Below are 21,000 nucleotides of genomic sequence, written 5' to 3' on the forward strand. Positions count from 1 at the left end.
GAGTCCGAATTCCGAATTCGTTCCGAACAAAAATCTTTCGCAAAAGGGTACGGTACACGAGAACAATACAGTAGACGGCACTCTACATGCACAGCAGCTTGAATCGACACCAGATGCAATACATACGGAATCCGTAAACAGATAAAACGTTATCCCGCCGTCTTGCCAGAGACACGGCGAACTCAATCGTACAACATGTTTTAAGCTTTCAACTACATATACATCTACTATAGTACGCACATATACTCGAACTGCTATAGCGCGCGATATCCGCGTCTCGATTGCAGCTTCACTAGATAGTCATTTGAGAAATTAGAGTGCCCTGTTTATTGATGTGTTGGTGCCTTGATGCGGCTGTAAAAGCCGAACAGACCGGCCGATCATACGTTCGGTGCCTAGGGCTCACGCCGTATTACGGCGGCCGTAATTTACGGCGGCCGTAATACTGCTCACTGTCTGCTTCTGTCATCGTGATTTGCCGTACGTAGCCGACAGCTTACTGGCTAGAGTCCGGGTCGCCAGTGTACCAACTTTGGACCATAAACAACCTTCTTTGGGACAATGGCAACCTAAAAAAGACGAGAACAACCAAAAGAGCTGGAAAGTGATTGTCAGCAACCACTTTTTCGATCACTAGCAACCTGTCCTTTCTACTGCCCTTTCTCCAGGTTCCTGCGCTAAGCCGGGCGCCTGCGAATGGCCGCTACACAAACTACATGTACATGTACTTGAGCTCAGTATAGCTTTGCCTGGTTCAAATTCAAAATAACTCGCGCACGTTAAAATGGTCCAGAAGCTTCAGAATAACCCGCGCGAGTTAATTTGAATTAAATTACTCGCGCGACATCATAAAGTAAGTTGTATTAATACATGTAGAATAGATTCCGGTTGCGCATGCGTATAGGCAGCTATTAGGAGTTGTTATAATGTGGCGTCATGCGAGGTACGGAGCTGATATGAGGCCAATTATACTGTTTTAAATTGAAATGGTACGTACTAGAGTATACTGTACTTTGAGTTTAGTAAATGGTAATTATACGTGAGCATTTCGGAGTTCAACCCAAGCACGGTTGCCACAAAGCAATCCGTGTGAACAAATGCATACATTTAGTTTGTCTTAGGATGCCAGGCACCGCAATGTATCACAACATACCCAGATTGTCCCTTACATGTGAGTATATGCCGATTGAGTGAGTAAAACATTTTAGTAAGGTTCGCACCAGTTCCTGCCTCTAAGCCACCGGATAGCCGCTTCCTCTGTTGAGATGGTAGTGGTTGTGTATGGTTACGACGCATTTTTTGATTTTATCTGTGTGGAGCATTTATACAGAACTTGCAGCTCTACTCAGAGATTCGATAATATATAGAGAGTAGTTCGGAAGGTATCACCTCGTATTCTAGCGCCTCGTGCTGAACCACCTAAGCGTCCGTTATACTACTCAGCTAGCGTGGATACCTTGCATGCTAAAGTATATAATGGGTCTTCTGGCATATTTCAAGTGGCAACGTATAACCCTCAAAAATACTCAGGGAAATTTATCAGGCTTAAGAATCTCAGCGAGCCAACCAGCATACTAAGTACTTAAGTACTTAAGTATTTTGTTTTGGAAATAAGGTATATAGAGTTCACTTACACTAGTAACGAGTATCCATAGCCATAACGCTCACTGCCTCGATGTTAGTGACAATCAGCACAATGGTCCGCATTGGGGTTTTAAACCACGAACCATTTCGCACTGCATACTTTTAAATAAAGGCGTTAGGACTCAACCAACCTCTCTATAACTACTATTCCTAGGCGCGTTGAGGTGCAACTACAACGTCTGAATTTGGAGCAATATGTATGTGTGCACTACGATGCGAAAATTCGCTGGGAATTGTAGCTATATAGTGACCGACGGGTAAATATTAAAGGCGCACACCCTTGCTGTGAGTGGCATTTGAGCTAACTGTAAGTCGTGTGACTTTTCAGTCAAAAACGCTTGCTCAAGTAGTATATCCTACCTCTTCAATACGAGCTTTCCACAATAACTTCACTAAAACAGACTTGTTAGCCCCCTCATGAACGTTATTGCTCGTTGTGCAGTTACATCGTAGCCGACGTTATAGATCAAATTTGGATTTTGAATTTGTTGGGCGTTAGACGGCTATCTACCACTACCATTACGATGTACTGATGTAGCCTCACCAACAGTCCACATGCCTCGAGGACGCGAGTCTGCGGTAGTGGTCCACGAAATTATAGTCCACAATCTAACTCGCTAAGAACGATGTCTGTTTGGTTCATTGCTATTTACTTGTGCAGTTAGTTGACTATACTCTCTGTACACCCGATGTCCCTCGTTCTTATTCGATTCCAACACTCTCTGGGGTAATGAGCATTGTTGGTACCATTCTTGCAAGTTTTTACAGGATTGAATGTTGACGGTATTTTACCCAGTCACACAGCTTCGTTGAAATATCTAAGCCCATTTTCTCACTTCACCAACCTGATCGTTTAGCAACTTTCGAGCTTGACGCATGTAGCTGTTATGAATCAAACTAACTCAAGCAGTTTTGAATCCACTGCTCATATTAACTCGCGCGAGTTGTTTTGAATTCACTACTTCATATTAACTCGCGCGAGTTATTTTGAATCCACGACTTCGTATTAACTCGCACGAGTTATTTTGAAGTAGACATTAGTCATTCTTAGAGGTCAATAGGCATGTCGGCACGTGGTTGGCACCATCCTGTTCGCGGCTCCGCTCGCCGCCACCTGTAGACAATGCCTGCGTCCTTTTGGGATACAGCATTGGTTTTGGTGTTGGTGGACCGTGACACGAACTTGCGATATGCGGTGTAATAAACCGCACAGAAAAGCAACCACTTTTGAGTACAGAACCGAGTAGTACAGGATCGGTTCTGTACACAAAAGTGGTTGCTGGTGCCCGTTTGGTGTGGTTGCTGTTGTACAAATCGCAGGTTGTTATCGTACTTTACTCTACTGGCTACTTATCATCCTGAATACCTGTATGTACAGTGCCAACCCCATTACAGTAACGCAGTCTCGCTTTCAACACGAATTCAGCGTCAACCTATTGTAGTAACTTGTCATTGTCAGCCACTTAGTAGCGCTAGCAAGCGCGGGGGTACTGTACGACCCGTCAAGTAAATACAGTACATTCACTTTATCAGAGTCAAAGCAGATCTTCCAACAACGTGACAACTTCGACTATCCGATCTCTTCTTTTGGACCTTTTCACTCAAGGGGTAACTTCAACATACGACGTAGTATTAACGTTGCTCGTTTTCTACTGTAACTTTTATAAGGTTACAGCTAATCTAGCTAATCAGGTGTCTACCTGGGTATGAAGAGTCCTCACGACGGTATGACCTGCCAGGGCTTTTTCCGTGAGCTGGAGCTAGAGTGCATTTCAACTCGAAGTTCTGAATGGAGGTCCATACGTCTACATGTATACTAGTATTATACATGTACTGTGGTATACCGAAATGAGCGACCCGACTCGCCAATCCACCAATCCTATCCTGTATCCCATAGTGCCGGTTGGAACCTCCATCTCGGAGGTCCACCTGGACGTACAGAACTGAAGAACTTCCCTTCGGGTTCTAGATGCCGGCTGGCGATCTGCTCGTGTGTTGTCTGGGCTCGCAGAGATCCCCGAGCTGATTCCACAGGGATTTATTTCAACGGGAAAGGGTCCCAGGGAGTCAGTTCATTCTCGAATTATCTTCCTTCTCAGGACAAGCTCAAGCAAGCTACAACGATGAAGTTTCTCCTTCAGGCTCTAGCAATGGCGGCGCTTGTCGCTACCGGCGCTGCTGAACTCCCAGACGGTGTTGTCTTGAGCCAGACGTACGGTGGGCCCCACGGAAACAAGTACTCGGACGTGGACATCGTGAAGCCCGGGCAAGTCGTCAAGTCCATCACGATTCGTACGGGCCAGCGCGTGAACGGCGTCGGCATCCAAATTGAGGGGCAAGAGCCGTTGTACCACGGCGGTCGTGGCGGCGATTCAAACACGCTCACTCTGGGCAAGGACGAGCACGTCACGAGCATGGAGGCTCACTGGGACGAACAGCACAGTCACACGCGCATCTTCTTCATCAACTTCACCACCAACGCCTACAATTCAATAGCTGGAGGCACTCCTATGACCGATCCGGCCCTTATCGGAAAGACTACGGCTGGCAAAGGCTACCAGCTCGGTGGCTTCGATGGCTACGCTGGCAAAGAGCTTGACTCGGTGGCTGCCCTTTGGACCCGCATTAACGCTGACGACGGCTCGTCGGCGGCGGACGACCAGTAGACTCAGAGCATTGCTCGATCTTGGTTGTTTGTCGGAGGTGAAACGATGCCAAAACCTGTAAGCGTGGCGATTCTTCGAAAAGCAGAAGAAACAGCAAAATACAAGAAAGTGACATTTGGTTGGACAACGTTATTTTTTTGTCTCAATCATTGCCTAGATATATTTACTGATTTAATCTTTTTTGTTGAAGAAGAAGTTATCCTTGTTACAGGTTAGTGGCTTCTCGATAAGCAAACAACGTTCTGACTACGGAGCTAAGAGAGACGTAGTGTGTGGATGACGGACGAATGCATGGTGGATGCAGTGGGGCGCGCGCTCTCTAAAAGTAGAATTCATGTTTGTGGTGCTTGTATGAAGACTTCAAATTGTGAAAGCGTCAGCAAGATTTATTGATAGATATTACCAGGACTGTCTGACTTAGTTGATGTGTGGGCATGCAAGAAACTTGGGTAGCATTTGGAAGTCAACTTTCATTTTTACGAGTCATCATCTTAGATTGGTTTGAACACCTTGCAGGGGAGACCGGTGCGCCGCTATGCGGCGCACAAAGTCGCTTGTGGCTCCATCAAAAGGAGAGGGCGCTAGTAAAACGACTGAGACAATACAGAGAAGCTAATAACTGTAACTCAAAGAGACTACCTTCTTTCTTCGTAGGTGGTCGTAGCCTATGAGGTTGAGTTCAAACATTCAAGATAGAAAAGGAGAGTAAAAGGCATATGGCGTTCATACTTTGCTCTTTCGTCTGCAGCGCGAACGCTGCGTCAAACGCAACATCTGGTGCTGCACACGTTTCCTAGCTTCCGTTCCGAAGAGCGCAACAACCACGCGCGTCGGAGTGACCCCAGTAAGGCAAAGCATGCTGCCATCGAGCTGGACGGTAAAAAGATCTGCCCAACCACGGAAGCTGATGACGTACCGCTATGTTGTCGCTCCTGTGTGATGATTTGGTATTTGCCCGCACAGACGCCGACGACCTCCCGACATTGGGCGAATCTGTTAACCTCTTCCTCAAAGACTTCTTGTATCAATCTCAGCGGCTATAAAAATGCTTAGGAAGCCACTACAGTGCACCGCCAGTCGACGTCCTTAGGCGAGTTGTACAAGAAGATGTTAACTCCAGAGGTAACATGCTCTCCAGCGGTTTGTTCTAAGGGCCAAAATGTTGGGATGCCCAGCGTGGCACCCTCGACCTAAGCAAGGTAACGCGCATGCTAAGGAAACGGAGGATGATCAGCGACGACTACCCGGAGAGGCCCATGGCGTCGGGATAGTTACAGTACACCTCTAACTCGTCATTATCATTTCCTTAAGCGATTCTAGCGCGCACACGGCAGCAACCCACCATACTTGCATATTTAACGTATTTGTAGAGCGAACGCAAGCATCGGTGCACGCTCACGGCATCGCGTTTTGACTATCTGGTAGTCATGTTATCCCGACCACGTGGCCGGGATAAGTGCCCGTCTGCTTCTCGTAATACTTAGCCACCAGATCGTATGGTAACCTACGCTTTCAGCCACATTGTGTGCATTACAGGTAGTGGCTGCGTTTGCAGTCGAGCTTGCATGCACCGTAGACTTGTCGTTTTTTATTGTTGGATAAGGTCCCACCATTCTTTTATAATACAAAAAAACTTAATTGCAGAGCTTCTTCGGGCCACAGACACGACCTTGTCTGGACGGAGTACAATACTACATTTGAGTAACTGCAGTGTATAACTGCAGTGTATAACTGCAGTCTGAAGTTTAACAGCGCGACAACGCGCGACAACTCTGAGTCAGAGTCTCTGACACGGGAGAGTCTAAGGAGAGCCATTTCCAAGCAAGGCCATTTTCATAGACAATGCATTTGATCATGATCTGTTGAGGAATGGGCGAGGGCGAGCGGATGCGAGCGCGAGCCTCACTCAGTGCATTCACTCGTTCCAACGCCCGCCAATTAGGCGGGGCTGGTCTGCGCGAGCAAGCGCTGCAACCCGATATTTTTTCCTAGACACCGCGCCTGGCCGAGTCGAGGACTCCGACTAAGGGGGTGGGGCAGACCGCGTAGCGGTGCCCCCCGAGCGAAGCGGGAGAGGGGCGGGGCCCCCGTGTCGAAGTCCGCAGACGAGAGCCAACGCGCGAGTGTCCGCCCCCCCCTTCAACATAAAAACATGCCAATTTTTTGAAAATGGTCCTCTTTGGAAATGACCCTCCTTAGACTCTCCCGTCTGATACAGTGCTCACCCAATCTTACTAAGGACCTCATTGTAACGTACACCTTTCTATAAGCCCAATATGTGGAGTGAAATTAAGCCCACTCGGCGTACATTATGCTGTGTTCAGGTGCTAATACTACTAGTACACTACCATATATGCAAGGTCGAACTAAAGTCTTTGCGCAAATGATACCCACCCAACTGCCTAAATAAGTTGTAGGATGTCCCAAATCCCATCTTTAATCCTGGATACAGCGGTGTAGCCGGTTGGCCCAACTGTATCGTATGGTTGGGGTATCGGTATGTATTCAGGGTAATCTTGAGTAATCCTTGGTCGTTGTCTGGACGACTCCCAAGTCGACGGCGCCGCGCGAGAAGAGCTGCCAACGGGGAATTATCGCACGGGCGGTCAGTTCATTGTCGAATTTTCTTCCTACACCAAGGACCAGCTCCAGCAAGCTACTCTACGACGATGAAGTTTCTCCTTCAAGCTCTAACGATGGCGGCGCTCGTCGCTTCCGGCTCTGCTGAACTCCCCGACGGCGTGATCCTGACTGAGACCCATGGCGGCCCCCACGGAAACGCGTACTCGGACGTGGGCGTTGTGAAGCCGGGGCAAGTCGTTAAGGCTATCACGGTTCGCAGTGGCAAGCGCGTGAACGGCGTCGGTCTTACAATTGAGGGACTTCCGGAACCCGTGTACCATGGCGGCCATGGAGGCAGCAAGGACACACGCACTCTGGCCAAGGGCGAGATCGTCACGAGCATGGAAGTTCACTGGGACGAGCAGCACAGTCACACTCGCGTCTTCTTCATCAACTTCACGACCAACTTTAACAACTCAATCTTCGGAGGCACACCCATGATCGACTCGTCCCTTATCGCAAAGGACACCGCCGACGATGGCTATCAGCTTGGTGGCTTCAGCGGATATGCTGGCAAGGAGCTCGACTCGGTGGCCGCCCTTTGGACCCGCATTAACGCTGACGACAAGTAGACTCAGAGCAAGTTGCTCAACCCTGCTTGGTTTTGTCGGATATGGGGTGTAGAAGAAGATCACTCCGAAAACAGGTAATCATAAGAATACCAACGAGCACATACAGTTGATTTGCTTTCATTTTGCTTTGCACAACCGCATCTGCCAATCTTTCACGGCTTTATTATGATCGGGGTGCGTCAGGTTAGGACTTTGGGAAAACGTCAAAAGGTGTATGAATTTGAAACGTTTTGTCAAAAGCGGTTAACTCGTGTCATTAGGTGTATGCTAGGTTGTCGGTATGACAGTATGTGTATGTGGTTCCAAGCGCACTAAGGTGCATGATAAAGCTGCATCAGCAACGAATGCGGTGACTGGTGTGTGGGCTTAGATCCAAATCCATAAAACCCGGGGTTAGGAAGGCAACTAGCCCGGTTCGTGGTGTCCATGACTTTGATAGCGAATTGTACGGCTGAGGGACTACAATGAACGTCGTTATCCATTGTAGCCAGGTCAGCGTTGCCACAGTTCTACAATACCTATACTCTCCCGCGGTTGGAGGCTCTCACTAGAGCTCCTTCACCTCCGAAATTCAGATGCAAAATCTACCTAGTATAGCCATGCTATATACGCTTGCGGTTTGCGTTGGTAGTTCCTTGTAGCTACAATAGCGAAGTTGTCGAGTACAGTTGCTCTATATGCTATTATTAGTTGACCGTGTTCGCTACGAGCGTGTCGTTAATAAACTACTGTGCTTGGAAGCTCGATCCTGGGTCTGTATGACCCGACGTCGGCCGATATACCGCGGCAACCAAAACGTGTGTCAGTACGTGTATGATGAGACATGACGCGACGTGACGCCCACGACCACTACACCTATTGACAAGCGTTTTCCCAACGCATACACCTTTTGACGTTTTCCCTAGGACTTTAGTCCTAAGTCCTAATATAGGACCTCAAAAAAGTTAAGACGAGGACTTTCGCTTGTTTGACTTGATTAGAGTATAGTTGTACCACAAATTGTGCGATCCGACGAAGTGGTACACTATAGTAAACTCAAGTTAACAGTTATTTTTGTCCTGCGGAATGCCATGTCCGATTGAGGTCAAGCATTCGTGCGGGGCAGCTAACAGATAATTCGCTCGCGCACAACCAAACGTGTGTTGGCGAATGAAACCATGGCCTGCCAATTGATCAATGACAATGAACTCCCCAAACTCAGCAGTGCAAATACACGAATGGCGTTACAGCAACCATATGACGACAACACGACAGAAATTAAAGCAACCACAAGGCCTAAAGCAACCCTAAAACCAGCTGGCACCCGGTAATTTATTTTAAATGACGCGAAAAATGACAGGGACACGTCGCCCTCGTCATGGTCTTGCTACATATATCTCTAAATTTAGACACGTCGTGGTGGCGTCTAACTGATGTTCTCTACACAGCAATACGTGAAACACATGACAATATGTGTCCCACATTTTCAACACTTAGCAGATTTTGAGCGACAGCAAAAATGGAGAAGAAATCGCTGGCACATGAGCTGGTGCGCGCGAGAATCGCCGAGATTGCACTCCTCAAGAAGAAGCTGGATGAGCTTACCGAGCATCTGGAAAAGCTTCTGGCAGCGCAGCTACAAATCCAAGCCCTCGTCGAAGATCGCGAAGAGAACAGCTATGCGTTAGCAGCCGTCTTGGGCGATGAAGGGGCCGACCAAGGTGGTCTCACCACAGAGGACGACGCTGTTTCCCTCGATGCTCTACTGGAGCTGGCGGTGCGAAAAATGAAAGACTAATGCAGCATAGACTCTGTATTTAAAGGTAAATACAGACTGTGGTGTTTCTCAGAGCTGGTTCTGTAGCTGCTGATGAATCTGGCTAGCTTTAGCGACGTCGCGTTCAGAGCGATGACGTTCTTGGGAGTAACACATGATGACCCACAGCATTTTCAATCGCATCACCTTGACGTCGTTCTTGGAAAACCTAGAAAGTTGCATCTGCAAGTTCCCCGTAAGATAGCTGTGGACTTGGGCTACTACCATTACACCACAGCTAGCAAAATCAGGTTGTTGAGGGGCACAGATCCACTCAATCGGATCGAAGAAAAGGTGGCCACGGGGGTCAGAAGCCTTGTGCCACCGCTCCACATAACCACGAAGCCCCTCTTTTCCTTCATTTTCTTTGTCTTTCGGAATTCCAGTCCACACGATTTCCATTTCATGGTGATAGTCATCATCAATGAGCGGCTCGTACATGTAAACATGCACCCGAAGCTTGCTTGTTTTTGCCGTGTAGCGTAGGCGAAGGATAATTACCCCCAGTGGTCTGCATGCAGATTAACGGGGTGGATAATAACATTCGTTGCTGCAAGTGCTGTCTTAGGGAGACTTGGCCATCCGATAGCCCATGTCAGTGATGACAGCAATGGCACTTCCCCACCGATCTCGCAAGGGTCTCCAAGCAAAAGTCCACAGGGCTATCATTTAGCCATCCACGACAGATCCCTCCCACGATGTTGTCAAAGCTGATCAGGACTTTGTTGGAGAGCGTCACAAATTCAGTGCGTAGCCGACTTGAAGTAAACTTTGAGATAATTTCATCCAGTACAATTGGCTGTTTCTCCTTCCGGGTAGTAGTCGTTGCTGCCTGCATTGATAGGGCGAGGTCTTGTGGAATTACAAATGTGTGCATGTAGTCCGCAAGTCGTACAATTTCCCAATGACAATCAATCTTCCGAGCTCTTAGATAGGCATTCTCCAGCTGAACAGGATACTTCGACAGCATCTCCATCACGCGCATCAGATTTGAGGTGTTTCTGGCCCAAATCAGGAACTGATCCAAAGTCACGGCAAGTTCAGTGGGGTACTTGTGAACAGCAAGACGGTCGGCTTTGAGACTGATCGTAGTTTGCCTCAGCTGTTTCGGAGTTGACCTTGACTTTCCTTGGCTTGGTGGCTTAGGAACTCTAACGACATCGACCTGGCGCACGCGCGACTCTGTGTCAGGCTTCGTAGAGCTTGAAACCTTGTCACAGCTACTCATTCCGCAGCTGTCATGAGATTTCTCGTCGATGGGGGGGTCGAATTGGAGATGACTGCGAAAGGTGAGTGCGTTGTGTCGGTAACATACTTTCGTTGGACTCGTAATCACCATAATTCATGGTCATGGGGCTGCTTTCCAATGCGTCCATGAGCGTCATAGTCCCCATTGCCTCCACGGGGTCCAGAATGGAGTCTGAGACAGGTTCAGATACATCTCCTTCTTGCTTGCTATCTTCAGCAGATTCTGTAGAACTCGGTTGGGGGGCAGGGTTGACACGGTTGAGCCCTATGTCGATCGTTTCCTTCCAGGCACTTAGCTCTTGGTAGAAGTCTGCACTAGACAAATCTGACAGGTGTTCCAATAGCGGTTCCGGCATCGCTTTTGCGTATGCGTATTTTTCAGCTGAAGACAATACAACCTGGTTTGCCCGTTCACCTCGCCGTAGCCGTACGTACGCAACTTGCTTCCTAGCTTTGGTTGGCGAAGCGTTACCCCCCGCAGCATAAAGTGGTTGTTCTGGTTCAGCCCCAGTGTCGTTCGGCAACTTTACTTTCGGCAATCTTAACTTGGACATCTGCACAATTGGCTGTAACATTTCCGCTGCAGCCGTCAATTCGTTTTTCACTTCCAAGGTCTAGTACGTACTCCACCGATCATGAATTGCCATAGCTGGAAGCAGTTTGAAGCCATGCCCCTCGCGTCCTAAGTGCATAAGATGACGACATGGTAAATGGTGACTGCTATAAAATAGACAAGTACACATCCACTCCACATCGTGACAGCGAAAGGTTTGATTCCCGCAATAAATTTTCCATTGTGAAGGACTCGACGCTGTACGCTCACAAGTCGCATCTGCCACGAAGTTCACAAATCGTTCCCACTCTTTTCTCACTTTCTCGAAGATGTCAGGGTACAGTCGAGTTGCTACCGTCCTGAGAAACATCGGTATGGTTTTAGGAACGGGCGAAGTCGAATGGTGCCGCGCGATGACGAACCCGATCTGCTGAGTTATCATGATTTGATGCTGCACCAAGCCCGCAATAGTCTTGTCAATTCGTGTCTTGTGCCCCAACAGTATTTTCACTTGATTCCAGTTTGACTCGATCCTGTTCGTTGTAGTATTCCCAGCCGTGAAAAATTTGCTGCGAGCAAAGTTCGCCCACATGTCTCGACACGAATCCCAGTTCTTTTCAAAATACGAGAATAAAGCTTGTTTCTTGTTGTCTTCGCAGTATTGCTTCAATGCACCGTAACTAGAATCGTAACCTGTCTCTGTGGAGCTGCATATGGTTTGTTTTCCAAAGTTAGCGTTACCACAAGAATCATAAATAGAACCTGTTGCGTACCTGTACAGCGTTTTTATCATCAGGTTGAGTAACTCGTCGCGTTCAGACACCTTCAGCTTGTATGGGGCCCGCTGCATCACCTTCTTCCAGTACGAAATGGCATGGAATTGACAAAGTAAAACTTTCGCAGCAGGAAATAGTGTTTTCAGCACCCTCCACTCAACGAAATCTTTGTCGATCACGATGGAGGATATCATCCGCCAACTTGGGTTCTTCTCTTGGAAATACTCCAGGATTGTTGTCATCATCGGAGCTCGTTGGTTGAGGCATATGAAGTCTACAACCGGGAACCCTCTACCGACGACCAGATTCCCTGAAATATCCAACACACAACAGTAGAAAATCACTTTGTTAATAAGGTTGCTATATCATCGATATGATTGCTATAACTACGCAAGGTTGCCGTAACAAAGATAAAGTTGCTATACCGAACAGCTCATACGCACCCAAGTGATAGCCCAAATTGTTCGTGCCGTGAGTGAAATCCATCGTAAGAGAGTCGCCCCAGCGCTCGAGCATCAACTTCTGCACCTTTGTTTGCATCACGATAGCGCATGTCACGTCCATTTGGTCTTGAATAACAAGGACGTCACTACCGTCTAACTAGCGGATAGCTTGCAGCATGTCTTTCAAACGGGCCTCCGCTGCGTCGTGCCCCATAATACTGCAGATCAGATTACGGGTCTGTTGAGGTGTTATTTTGCAGCCTAGCAAACACACAAAGCGCGAACAGTAACGTAAGTATCACTTCAGCATATCATATATAAAACTACGCACCGAGTCTCTCATTCAGGAAGTTCGTGATGTGCTTGGAAGAAACACTAGCATCCGTTAAAGTCTTAACATCTTCGAGATCTTGCTCGTGTAACGGAAGTGTCTTTGTTGTCAGGTACAACGATGCTTGCGTTCGGGTGGTCGGGTGCGTGTGGGTAAAGTTCTGATTATCAACAGCGACATGTGAGAAATACTAACAAAGCAAACAAATACACGAAAAGGCAGATACCTCGTTTCTTATGACAATTCGAAATTTGCCATTTTCCATCCGCTGAACGGCTGGTGTCCTGCGTGCAGGACACCCGCAATAGTTGCCTTTTCTATTGCGATGTCCCTTGGAGCGCGACGCTCGCGAAACACCGTGTGTACAGCGGAGGACCTTGTGACTCCAATTAAAACGTGAAGGGATTTGGTCCCGATGATTGCTGCATATGAAAGGGGGTTTCGTTAATAACTTAAATTTCTCATCAAACAGAGGTCACACATACCTGTTGTACTGATTTCGTGTCTACGAGCTTCGTACTCGAAACTTGAGGTGGTGCTTCTGCTTGTATATTTTCAAGTGTGCGTTGAACTTGCTCCAACTCTTGATAATCGCTGGGGTAAAGGGCGGAACGGGGTTGATAATTTCTTCGCGCTCCTCGTTGATCTCCCGCAACTCGTCAAGGTGCTTGCTTGATCGCTTCCGCGGTATGTACTGCTTGTTCCGCTGGGATAAACGTGGGGCCGAATCAGCGTCGACAGACTCGTGAAGCTGCAGCTCCGCCTTACGCTTTTTCGCGAAAGATTGGGCTTCATCCTCAGCAGAAAGCTTGCATTTGGCCAGAGCGGTATCTATCGATTCCAAAGTGAATGTCAATATTAATGATAGCGCAACCTTTTTGCTTAAAGCAACTTTAACGAGAATACCTGGTGTTTTCTTGCGTGCTGTGGCTTTCTTTCTCGGCTCGGGGCTCTGTTTGCGTGTCCTGCGTTCTAAACAAACTAAAAAAAATACACAATACATTATCAGTTCAACTCAATAAGTATCAACAATAATCCAAACGAGTCTTACCCGCTTCTGCTTCGTCTTCTGTGCTGGATTCTCCGTCGTCGTCTGCCTCCTGTTCATCGTCACTCGCCTCTTCTTCATCGTCGTCACCCTCCTCTTCATCGCTATCGCTCTCCTCGTCATCATCGATCTCTTCTTCGTCTTCCTCCTCTTGGTAGCAATCCTCCGCCTCTTCGTCGCCGTTGTCTTCCTCATCCTCCTCATCCAGAACAAAGTCTTCGTCTTCGTCGTCGTCTTTTTCAATCCCGAGAGCGGCGTACATGTAGTTTAGCTCCTCGTTTACGTTCCCCAGCTTTCGGCCTAAACAATACATACCGACAGAATTCAAACAAAATGTGAGGCACGTAGATACTCTCGTTGCCACCAACATGGAGCATATTGATTACCGTTTGTAATGACTCCCCCCGCAGGAGCCATCGCCCCCCCCCCCCCCCCCCCCTCGCCGTTTGGTGCTTGACTGATTCGCGAGAGGTGCGTGCCCCACGTGGCCTCCGTTCAGCAGCGCGATTCTTAAAATGAGCGGCTGTGAGGTGGCGCATTTAATGGCGTCGTACCTAATCAGAAGCGCACTTTAGCGTGATTTGCGTACCTAAGGGCTTAATGGTAATTTAGACATTTAAATTACGCTCGTAATTTTTGAAATCCCTAAAAGCAACCATACATGTCTCAGAACGGCTAAAAGCAACCATACTTATGGTTGCTCTAACCACTCCCCAAATACACTACATCTGGGTTTACATAGTATAGACTGGGGACTGAGACGATGAGGAGTCAGTATGAACTACCAGCTTTGCTAAAGGGAGGAGTTTAGAAGTGCTGTGGGGGCTTTTACGAAGGTCTGAGTACGAGATTATACTCATGTAGTGGGTTTCGCCCTTGTCAACCTTCAAGTGCACATGTAGCCATCGTATCCCTTTAGGACTTCTAAAAACTTCCTATTAGGTCTTTTTCCCGACTAAGTACGAAAGTCCTAACCTGACGAACCCCGACTATGATAGTAGATAATAGTACTATCAGAGAGATAGCACGAGAGAGAGAAACCCGACGCATGCGGATGTTCGACCTACCAAACGTAAAGAAGACTGCTCGCGTAACGCGCTTGCAATACAATACAATACAATACATGTATTGTGCTTTGCATCCAGTTTGCCCTCCTAATTAGTGAACAAATGGCACTTTCTAAAAGTGCCAAAAGGGTGCCAATCCGTACCGGATGTGCTAGATCATGCAGGAGATGGCATATGTGCACTACGTAGTGCTGATTGACCATCCACGACTTACAGCAAATCGTACTTGAGTACGATTTATAGGTAAGTCGTGTTCGATAAGTCGTACGAGTTACAGTCCGGAGTGCCAGGTAACATGTACGACTTGTCGAGCACGACTTACCTATTAAATAATTTGATAGGTTTACAACACGCCAGCACGGACTACCACCCATCCAGCACGAACCGCATGCCGCACTGGGCCCTCCAAAAGATTTATATGCGTGGGCCTGGAGAGCGACGCCAACACCGTCGTGGACTCCCAGGCAAGAGTGCACGGGCTGGAGGGACTGCGCGTGGTCGACGCGTCCATCATGCCCAACAACGTCAGCGGGAACCTCAACGCGCCGACCATCATGCTGGCCGAAAAGGCTGCCGACATGATCCTTCGGCAACCCAGCGCTGCCCACGGTCGACGTGCCGGTGTACGAGCCCGAGAACTGGGAGACGAACCAAAGGTGAAAATGCTGCGAAGTGTGTAAATGCTCGACAATCGGGCCACTTTACATCGCAGATACGTGCCCGTTGCCAATATCTTTTCCCTGAACGAGACATTTGGTGCGTTAGTCATCGCCCCTATCTCCGATTTCTTTTACGTTTGCCCAAAGTGACAGTACGCCTGGGGGCTGAGCCGGTCAGCAGCAAGAATTTCTCCCCTCGTGTTGCCCAATTCTCGATTGTGCAGCGATGACGACGTCTACCGGTATCCCGACTGCGCAACTCATGACTGGGTTGGCCCCCATCGGGCAACGGCAGTTCCAACCCCTGCTGTCCAAGCTGCAGCGCCCTGACCTCGTGCGAGCGCAGGGATTCATCGGCGGCCAGTGGGTTGAGGCAGTTGGCAACGAACATTTCACCGTCGAGGGTGCGTATTGTGGTTGTGCCGGGTACCTTTCTAGCTTGAAGTGCTCCTAATTCGCGTTTGTGCGTCACCGGTAGATCCCGCGACGGAGCTGGAAGTCGCTCAAGTCGCGAGCATGAGGGCGGAAGACACTCGCAATGCGATTGCAGCAGCTGTGTCGGCTCAGCGCCAATGGAGGAAGACCACTCCACCGGTAAGGATGACACAATTCCAGCTCATCCCAGCAGCTCGATCGACTAACACAGTCTTGTCGTGGCCACGTAGGTCAGGGCAAATCTGCTGAAGCGATGGGCGGCTGCGATCACCGCTAACAGCGAGGACTTGGCGATTATCGGATCTGTCAAACCGCTGGCCGAAGCCAAGTGGGAAATCGAGTTCGTGGTCGGTGTGCTCGAGTACTTCGCCCACGAGGTCGTGCGCTCGAGCGGCTTCGTGATCCCCCCAAGCGATCCGAGCCAAAAGATTCTCGTCACGAAGGAGCCCGTGGGTGTGTGCGGTATCGTGGTGCCTTGGAACTTCCCCTATGCGATTCTGGGTCTGAGTCTGGGCCCCGCACTCGCCGCTGGATGCGCCATCGTGGTCAAACCCGCAGGCGAGACGCCACTGTCGATGCTCGCCTTGGCCACGCTCGCGGAGGAGGTGGGGTTCCCCCCTGGAGTGCTCAACGTGGTGACTGCCCCTCGAGAGAGGTCGGAGGAGATCGGCCGCGTGCTCACGTCGAGCCCTGAAGTGCGGAAGCTCACGTTTGCGGGCTCGACTTCAGTCGGCAAGTGGCTCATGCGCAAGTCGTCGAGCACCCTCAAGCGTCTGTCGCTGGAGCTGGGCGGCAACGCGGCGTTCATTGTGTTCGAAGACGCCGACCTGGACAAGGCCGTGGATGGGCTGATCAAGAGCAAGTTCTCCAACACGGGCCAGGCCTGCATCGCCACCAACCGCGTCTTCGTCCACTCTTCCGTCTACGAGTCGTTCGCTGCCAAGGTGGTGGCGCGAGTGAAGCGTCTCAAGATGGGGCTACCTCTCGAAGAGGGCGTGCAGCTGGGCCCGCTGATCGGACTCTCAGCCGTCGAGAAAGTGGCCGGCTTGGTCGAAGACGCGGGGGCCCACGGCGCCAAGGTGCTCCTTGGAGGGAAGAGGAGCGACCTCGGCAAGAACTTCTACGAGGCCAACGTGCTGGCCGACGTGAGCGAGGCCATGCGCGTGTCGCGAGAGGAGATTTTCGGCCCAGTGGTGCCGCTGTTCGAGTTCTCGAGCGAGGAGGAGGTGGTGACCAAGGCCAACGACACGGCCGCTGGACTGGCTGGGTACTTCTTCTACACTCGAGACGTGGCCCGCATCTTCCGCGTGGCCGGCGACTTGGAGTGCGGCATGGTGGCCGTGAACAGCGAGCTGGTGACGCACGTTGGGGCTCCGTTCGGCGGTATCAAGGAGTCTGGCCTCGGTCGCGAGGGGTCGGTTAAGGGGCTGCAGGAGTACCAGGAAACCAAGATGGTCTGCATCGGTGGGCTCAACTGAGTGAGCGTAACGCTTGGTCGTGCTTGGGCCTGTCCCGATGGAGCTAGGACGGGTCATGGTTTGAACCTGTTGCTGCCGAAAGTTTCATGATTCAGTGGTTGGTTCGTTTCAGGCGCTAAGCCATGAGCTAACAGCGCTGGTGCTCTTCATTTGCTCCTCTCTCGGCTCTCTCACTTTCACTCTTGCCTTAGAAGTCCAAGCCTCCGAGCCTCACCTCCTGCTCTTCCGCTCTGGTCTGGAAGGTATGGGGGTGTTGCTGCGGTGATACGCAGGTGAAATTTCAGGAATATACTACTTTACAGTGCACGCACATAAGGATGATGAGCTGGCTTGTGCGCTCCGGTATGCACCGTAGTCATTTAGAGGCTAGTGGCGATTGCGGCCACCCCTACCCAGAACAATGGGCTTGTCAAACGAACGATATCGTACTACTGTATTCAGCATAATTAACATTGAACGTGACTCTAATCATTTTTGGCACACCTCCAATCGAGCGATCCTACATGTCATGTAGGCTAGATGTATCTTCTTTTCTAGTGTACTGTATCGCATGTACCTGTACAGCAGCATCCCGCGAAGAGAAGCTCGATGCTATGTAGCATACGTTGTGGTATTGTGTCATCAAGTGAATGCCATTTCCCAGACTCTTGGACTTGGTACATGTGTACTGTATTCACTCGATGATACAGGACGATTAGAACCTTGGAGCAAGACTAATCGTACTGGGAGCGGCCTCTACACGTGTGTTTGAAGAGGGCGAGCAGCTTCGGTTCATTCTCAGTTTGTCCTCCTACCAGCAACAAGCTCAAGCAGCAACGATGAAGTTCTTCTCCCAAGTCCTGGCGATGGTCGCGCTATTGGCGATTGACACTACTGAGGACTGGGAAGCTTATCGTCTGGGCAAGCAGTATGGCGAGCCCCACGGCACCTTTTTCACGGATGAACAACTTGTCATCCCCGGAGTACACGTGCATGGCGCCACGATCCGCACCGGCGAGCGTGTGAACGGAGTTGGAATCGACATCACACCCAGCGGAGGACAAAGGACAACTACGTACCACCGTGGCGACGGCGGTAAAGCGCAAACGCTCACGCTGAATTCGGGCGAGCGCTTCAAGTGCGTGGAGGCGCACTGCAAGTACCATGGCCGTACGCGCGTCAGGTTCATCAATGTTACCACCACTACGGGAAGGTGGGTCGCTGGTGGTACCCCGGCGCCAGACGCGGCAGGAAAGGACTGCGCTCCCGATGGCTTCCAACTGGGCGGCTGGTATGGCTCCTCGGGCGTGGAGCTCGACCAGGTGGGTGCTGTGTGGACCAACAATTAGGCTCGAACCAGGTTCGTTCGCGCGTTCCTAGTAGGGTCCACTACCGACAACAACAACGATGTACGTGACGATTGCGAGCAGAAAGCAGCTAAGAAAAAAATCGATACAGTTGACTTTTCAGTAAGTTATAGTAGTGTACTCCGCAACAGTGTTGATGATTTTCACAATACACTAGCTCAGTGTAAGTGCTGCTGGAAAAATATTAATATCTGTTGCTCAGACATTGACTCACCTGTTGCCCCAGATTTTGTAGGAATTTCTGTTGCCCAGGCTGAACACCTGTTGCCGAGTCTGAATATCTGTTGCTGTTGAATCCAACAGAAAACTCAGTGCTGAAAACCTGTTGCAAGTTTTCAGTGCTGAAGTTCTGTTGTCTATTTTAGAGCGGAAGAGCTGTTCCCTATTTTGAGTGCACACACGCCTTCTCGCTCTCGAGGTTTCGCAACCCCCCTCCTCCTCCTTCCTGCTCACTCTGGCTCTAGTGCGCGACCCACCACATCCCCAGCACCATGCAGGCGCTCTCCTTACCTGCGAGCGATGATAGCGACAGCACTGAGGTGTTAGAGTATGATAGCGACCTTGCCGACGAAGACATGCACAGTGCCACCGCCTCGGTTGAAGATATGGACCAAGACGACGATGCGGAGGACGAAGGCGACGACGCTGAGGACAAAGGTGACGACGAGGACATGCTTGAAGAAAGCTCGCTGGTGGGGCAGACCATCGATAGAACTACATTGGTTTTTGACGATGACCAGGACTCAGACTACGTCGGATCAGATTCGTCTTTGGAGTACGAAGATGGCGCCGAGGAAGCCAATCTGCCGGGCAACCCGCTGGACACTACATTGGTTTCTCCGTGCACCGTCGCAGTGTACCAGCATATCGGCTTGTACGACACAGAAGAGGAAGCTGAGCAGGCCCTGCATCGATTGAATAATTTTGTCTACACTTACAAGACGAGGTACCTCTCCACATTTCGCGTCGGCAAGGAATATATTTGTCGCTCTCATAATTGCTGCTGTCACTGCATCAAATTGGTCTCACACAACGCTGGCAACTTTGGAAAAAATATCAAGTTTTGCAGAAAGGTGAGCACACCGGCAGCATTGTCAACCTCACACCAAAAGGGATATCGCCTGTTCTAAAACCTGAGGTTGACGCTCTTCTCAAGCTCGGTATGGCGGCAGGTCGTGTTCGCAACATGCTGCTCTTCAAGTATTTACGCGACCCGACAATGCTGGCTCTTATACCGGGGACGAAAAAAATGGAGAACCAGAAGGCGTATTTGAAGCGGACGGCTGATGATGGATGGGAGATGACTAAGTTTACAACTCTCCAGAATTGGGCTGCAGGGCGGCTGTGCCAGAGTCGAGATGAGTTTATTGGTGTGGATGCAACTGACGCAGCAGCCATGAATGCCCTGATCGTGCTCGACGAATTTGAACATTTAGTTACTGTTGCGAGCGAGGCAGTGCCCTCCATGGGGATTATTGTCACTTCCCGAGCTGTCTTTCGTAATGTTGCTCACGCTGTCCGTGACCAGGGCGACACGCTGGTACTTTCAACGGATGGGACTTACCGAATTCATTTCGGCGGTTGGACACTGGTTGATCGTGGTGGTGTTTCTGTCGAGCGATCCGGCACGGACTACGTGCAGCGCTTTCGTCCTTGGCTCTATATGTTCGTGAGGACAGAGAGTGCTTTTGCGTACGAGCGCATGTTTCGGGCGCTTGTACAATATGCTGAAGTCTTTTTGGACGTTCAAGTGCGAGTATGCAGTGCCAGTATGGGTCATTCAGACGCCATTGCGTCTGCGGTGGAGGCGGTGTGGCCCCACGCAGTAATTCTTACTTGTTGGGAGCACCTGCTGCGGCAAGTGCGCAAGCAGACGAAATTGGAGAAAACCAAGGGTTTTCTTAAGAACACTGCGGAGCTGCAGATTCGACAACTTCATCTAACGCGGTCGTTGAAGCAGTTTAGAGCCCTGGCAAAACGAGTCGTTAAGTCGTGGCGAGACGAAGGAGAAATCGAGCTCGCCAACTGGCTTCAAAGCGTGTATTTCACTCCGCGATGGGAGCGCTGGAGTGTCAATAGCTCCCCTGTTCCTGGCTTCCTTCCAACCCAGCAGCCAATCGAAAGTCACCACCGCGTCATTAAAGTCACCGTCACGGACTACAAGAAAGCACCGACCATCACAGTCTTAAACTCCGTGCTGCCAAGAACCCTACTGTGTGATGCTACTAACCTAGCGTCCGGTCCGCATCGCCATTACGCCGAAGGTATGTCTAGCAGTGTGGCTGTGCTGTTCACAGACTTACTTAGATCATGCGTT

The 21,000-nt window shown here is 49.9% G+C and overlaps 13 protein-coding genes across 13 annotated transcripts; 7 read left to right on the forward strand and 6 right to left on the reverse strand.

Moving 5' to 3' along the window:
• Positions 1-3,767: 3,767 nt before the first annotated feature.
• PHYSODRAFT_491221 (hypothetical protein) lies at positions 3,768-4,310 on the forward strand (the record flags this gene model as incomplete). Its single annotated transcript, XM_009525644.1, has 1 exon — positions 3,768-4,310. The coding sequence occupies one exon, from the start codon at positions 3,768-3,770 to the stop codon at positions 4,308-4,310; it is 543 nt and encodes a 180-aa protein (XP_009523939.1).
• Positions 4,311-7,006: 2,696 nt separating this feature from the next.
• Positions 7,007-7,504, forward strand: PHYSODRAFT_299049 (hypothetical protein; the record flags this gene model as incomplete). The annotated part of the gene is made up of 1 exon (XM_009525645.1): positions 7,007-7,504. One exon carries the CDS (start codon positions 7,007-7,009, stop codon positions 7,502-7,504), a length of 498 nt encoding a protein of 165 aa, XP_009523940.1.
• A 1,498-nt stretch (positions 7,505-9,002) lies between these two features.
• On the forward strand, positions 9,003-9,281 carry PHYSODRAFT_492489 (hypothetical protein; the record flags this gene model as incomplete). Its single annotated transcript, XM_009525646.1, has 1 exon — positions 9,003-9,281. One exon carries the CDS (start codon positions 9,003-9,005, stop codon positions 9,279-9,281), a length of 279 nt encoding a protein of 92 aa, XP_009523941.1.
• A 613-nt stretch (positions 9,282-9,894) lies between these two features.
• On the reverse strand, positions 9,895-10,527 carry PHYSODRAFT_494041 (hypothetical protein; the record flags this gene model as incomplete). Its single annotated transcript, XM_009525647.1, has 1 exon — positions 9,895-10,527. One exon carries the CDS (start codon positions 10,525-10,527, stop codon positions 9,895-9,897), a length of 633 nt encoding a protein of 210 aa, XP_009523942.1.
• Positions 10,528-11,161: 634 nt separating this feature from the next.
• Positions 11,162-11,470, reverse strand: PHYSODRAFT_495772 (hypothetical protein; the record flags this gene model as incomplete). The annotated part of the gene is made up of 1 exon (XM_009525648.1): positions 11,162-11,470. The coding sequence occupies one exon, from the start codon at positions 11,468-11,470 to the stop codon at positions 11,162-11,164; it is 309 nt and encodes a 102-aa protein (XP_009523943.1).
• A 54-nt stretch (positions 11,471-11,524) lies between these two features.
• Positions 11,525-11,815, reverse strand: PHYSODRAFT_420651 (hypothetical protein; the record flags this gene model as incomplete). The annotated part of the gene is made up of 1 exon (XM_009525649.1): positions 11,525-11,815. A coding segment is annotated over one exon (291 nt), but the record flags the coding sequence as incomplete, so codon positions are not given.
• Positions 11,816-12,082: 267 nt separating this feature from the next.
• PHYSODRAFT_414458 (hypothetical protein) lies at positions 12,083-12,476 on the reverse strand (the record flags this gene model as incomplete). Its single annotated transcript, XM_009525650.1, has 2 exons — positions 12,083-12,236; positions 12,307-12,476. Coding segments are annotated over 2 exons (324 nt in total), but the record flags the coding sequence as incomplete, so codon positions are not given.
• Positions 12,477-12,642: 166 nt separating this feature from the next.
• On the reverse strand, positions 12,643-12,813 carry PHYSODRAFT_489911 (hypothetical protein; the record flags this gene model as incomplete). The annotated part of the gene is made up of 1 exon (XM_009525651.1): positions 12,643-12,813. A coding segment is annotated over one exon (171 nt), but the record flags the coding sequence as incomplete, so codon positions are not given.
• Positions 12,814-13,158: 345 nt separating this feature from the next.
• On the reverse strand, positions 13,159-13,347 carry PHYSODRAFT_418150 (hypothetical protein; the record flags this gene model as incomplete). The annotated part of the gene is made up of 1 exon (XM_009525652.1): positions 13,159-13,347. A coding segment is annotated over one exon (189 nt), but the record flags the coding sequence as incomplete, so codon positions are not given.
• A 1,399-nt stretch (positions 13,348-14,746) lies between these two features.
• Positions 14,747-17,337, forward strand: PHYSODRAFT_329226 (hypothetical protein; the record flags this gene model as incomplete). Its single annotated transcript, XM_009525653.1, has 5 exons — positions 14,747-14,788; positions 15,200-15,380; positions 15,649-15,828; positions 15,903-16,018; positions 16,090-17,337. The coding sequence occupies 5 exons, from the start codon at positions 14,747-14,749 to the stop codon at positions 17,335-17,337; spliced, it is 1,767 nt and encodes a 588-aa protein (XP_009523948.1).
• Positions 17,338-18,182: 845 nt separating this feature from the next.
• Positions 18,183-18,665, forward strand: PHYSODRAFT_490875 (hypothetical protein; the record flags this gene model as incomplete). The annotated part of the gene is made up of 1 exon (XM_009525654.1): positions 18,183-18,665. The coding sequence occupies one exon, from the start codon at positions 18,183-18,185 to the stop codon at positions 18,663-18,665; it is 483 nt and encodes a 160-aa protein (XP_009523949.1).
• A 1,204-nt stretch (positions 18,666-19,869) lies between these two features.
• On the forward strand, positions 19,870-20,367 carry PHYSODRAFT_465764 (hypothetical protein; the record flags this gene model as incomplete). The annotated part of the gene is made up of 1 exon (XM_009525655.1): positions 19,870-20,367. A coding segment is annotated over one exon (498 nt), but the record flags the coding sequence as incomplete, so codon positions are not given.
• Positions 20,368-20,583: 216 nt separating this feature from the next.
• On the forward strand, positions 20,584-20,946 carry PHYSODRAFT_406216 (hypothetical protein; the record flags this gene model as incomplete). The annotated part of the gene is made up of 1 exon (XM_009525656.1): positions 20,584-20,946. A coding segment is annotated over one exon (363 nt), but the record flags the coding sequence as incomplete, so codon positions are not given.
• Positions 20,947-21,000: the final 54 nt, after the last annotated feature.

The sequence above is a fragment of the Phytophthora sojae genome (assembly GCF_000149755.1).
Source record: "Phytophthora sojae unplaced genomic scaffold PHYSOscaffold_3, whole genome shotgun sequence".
NCBI lineage: Eukaryota > Oomycota > Peronosporomycetes > Peronosporales > Peronosporaceae > Phytophthora > Phytophthora sojae.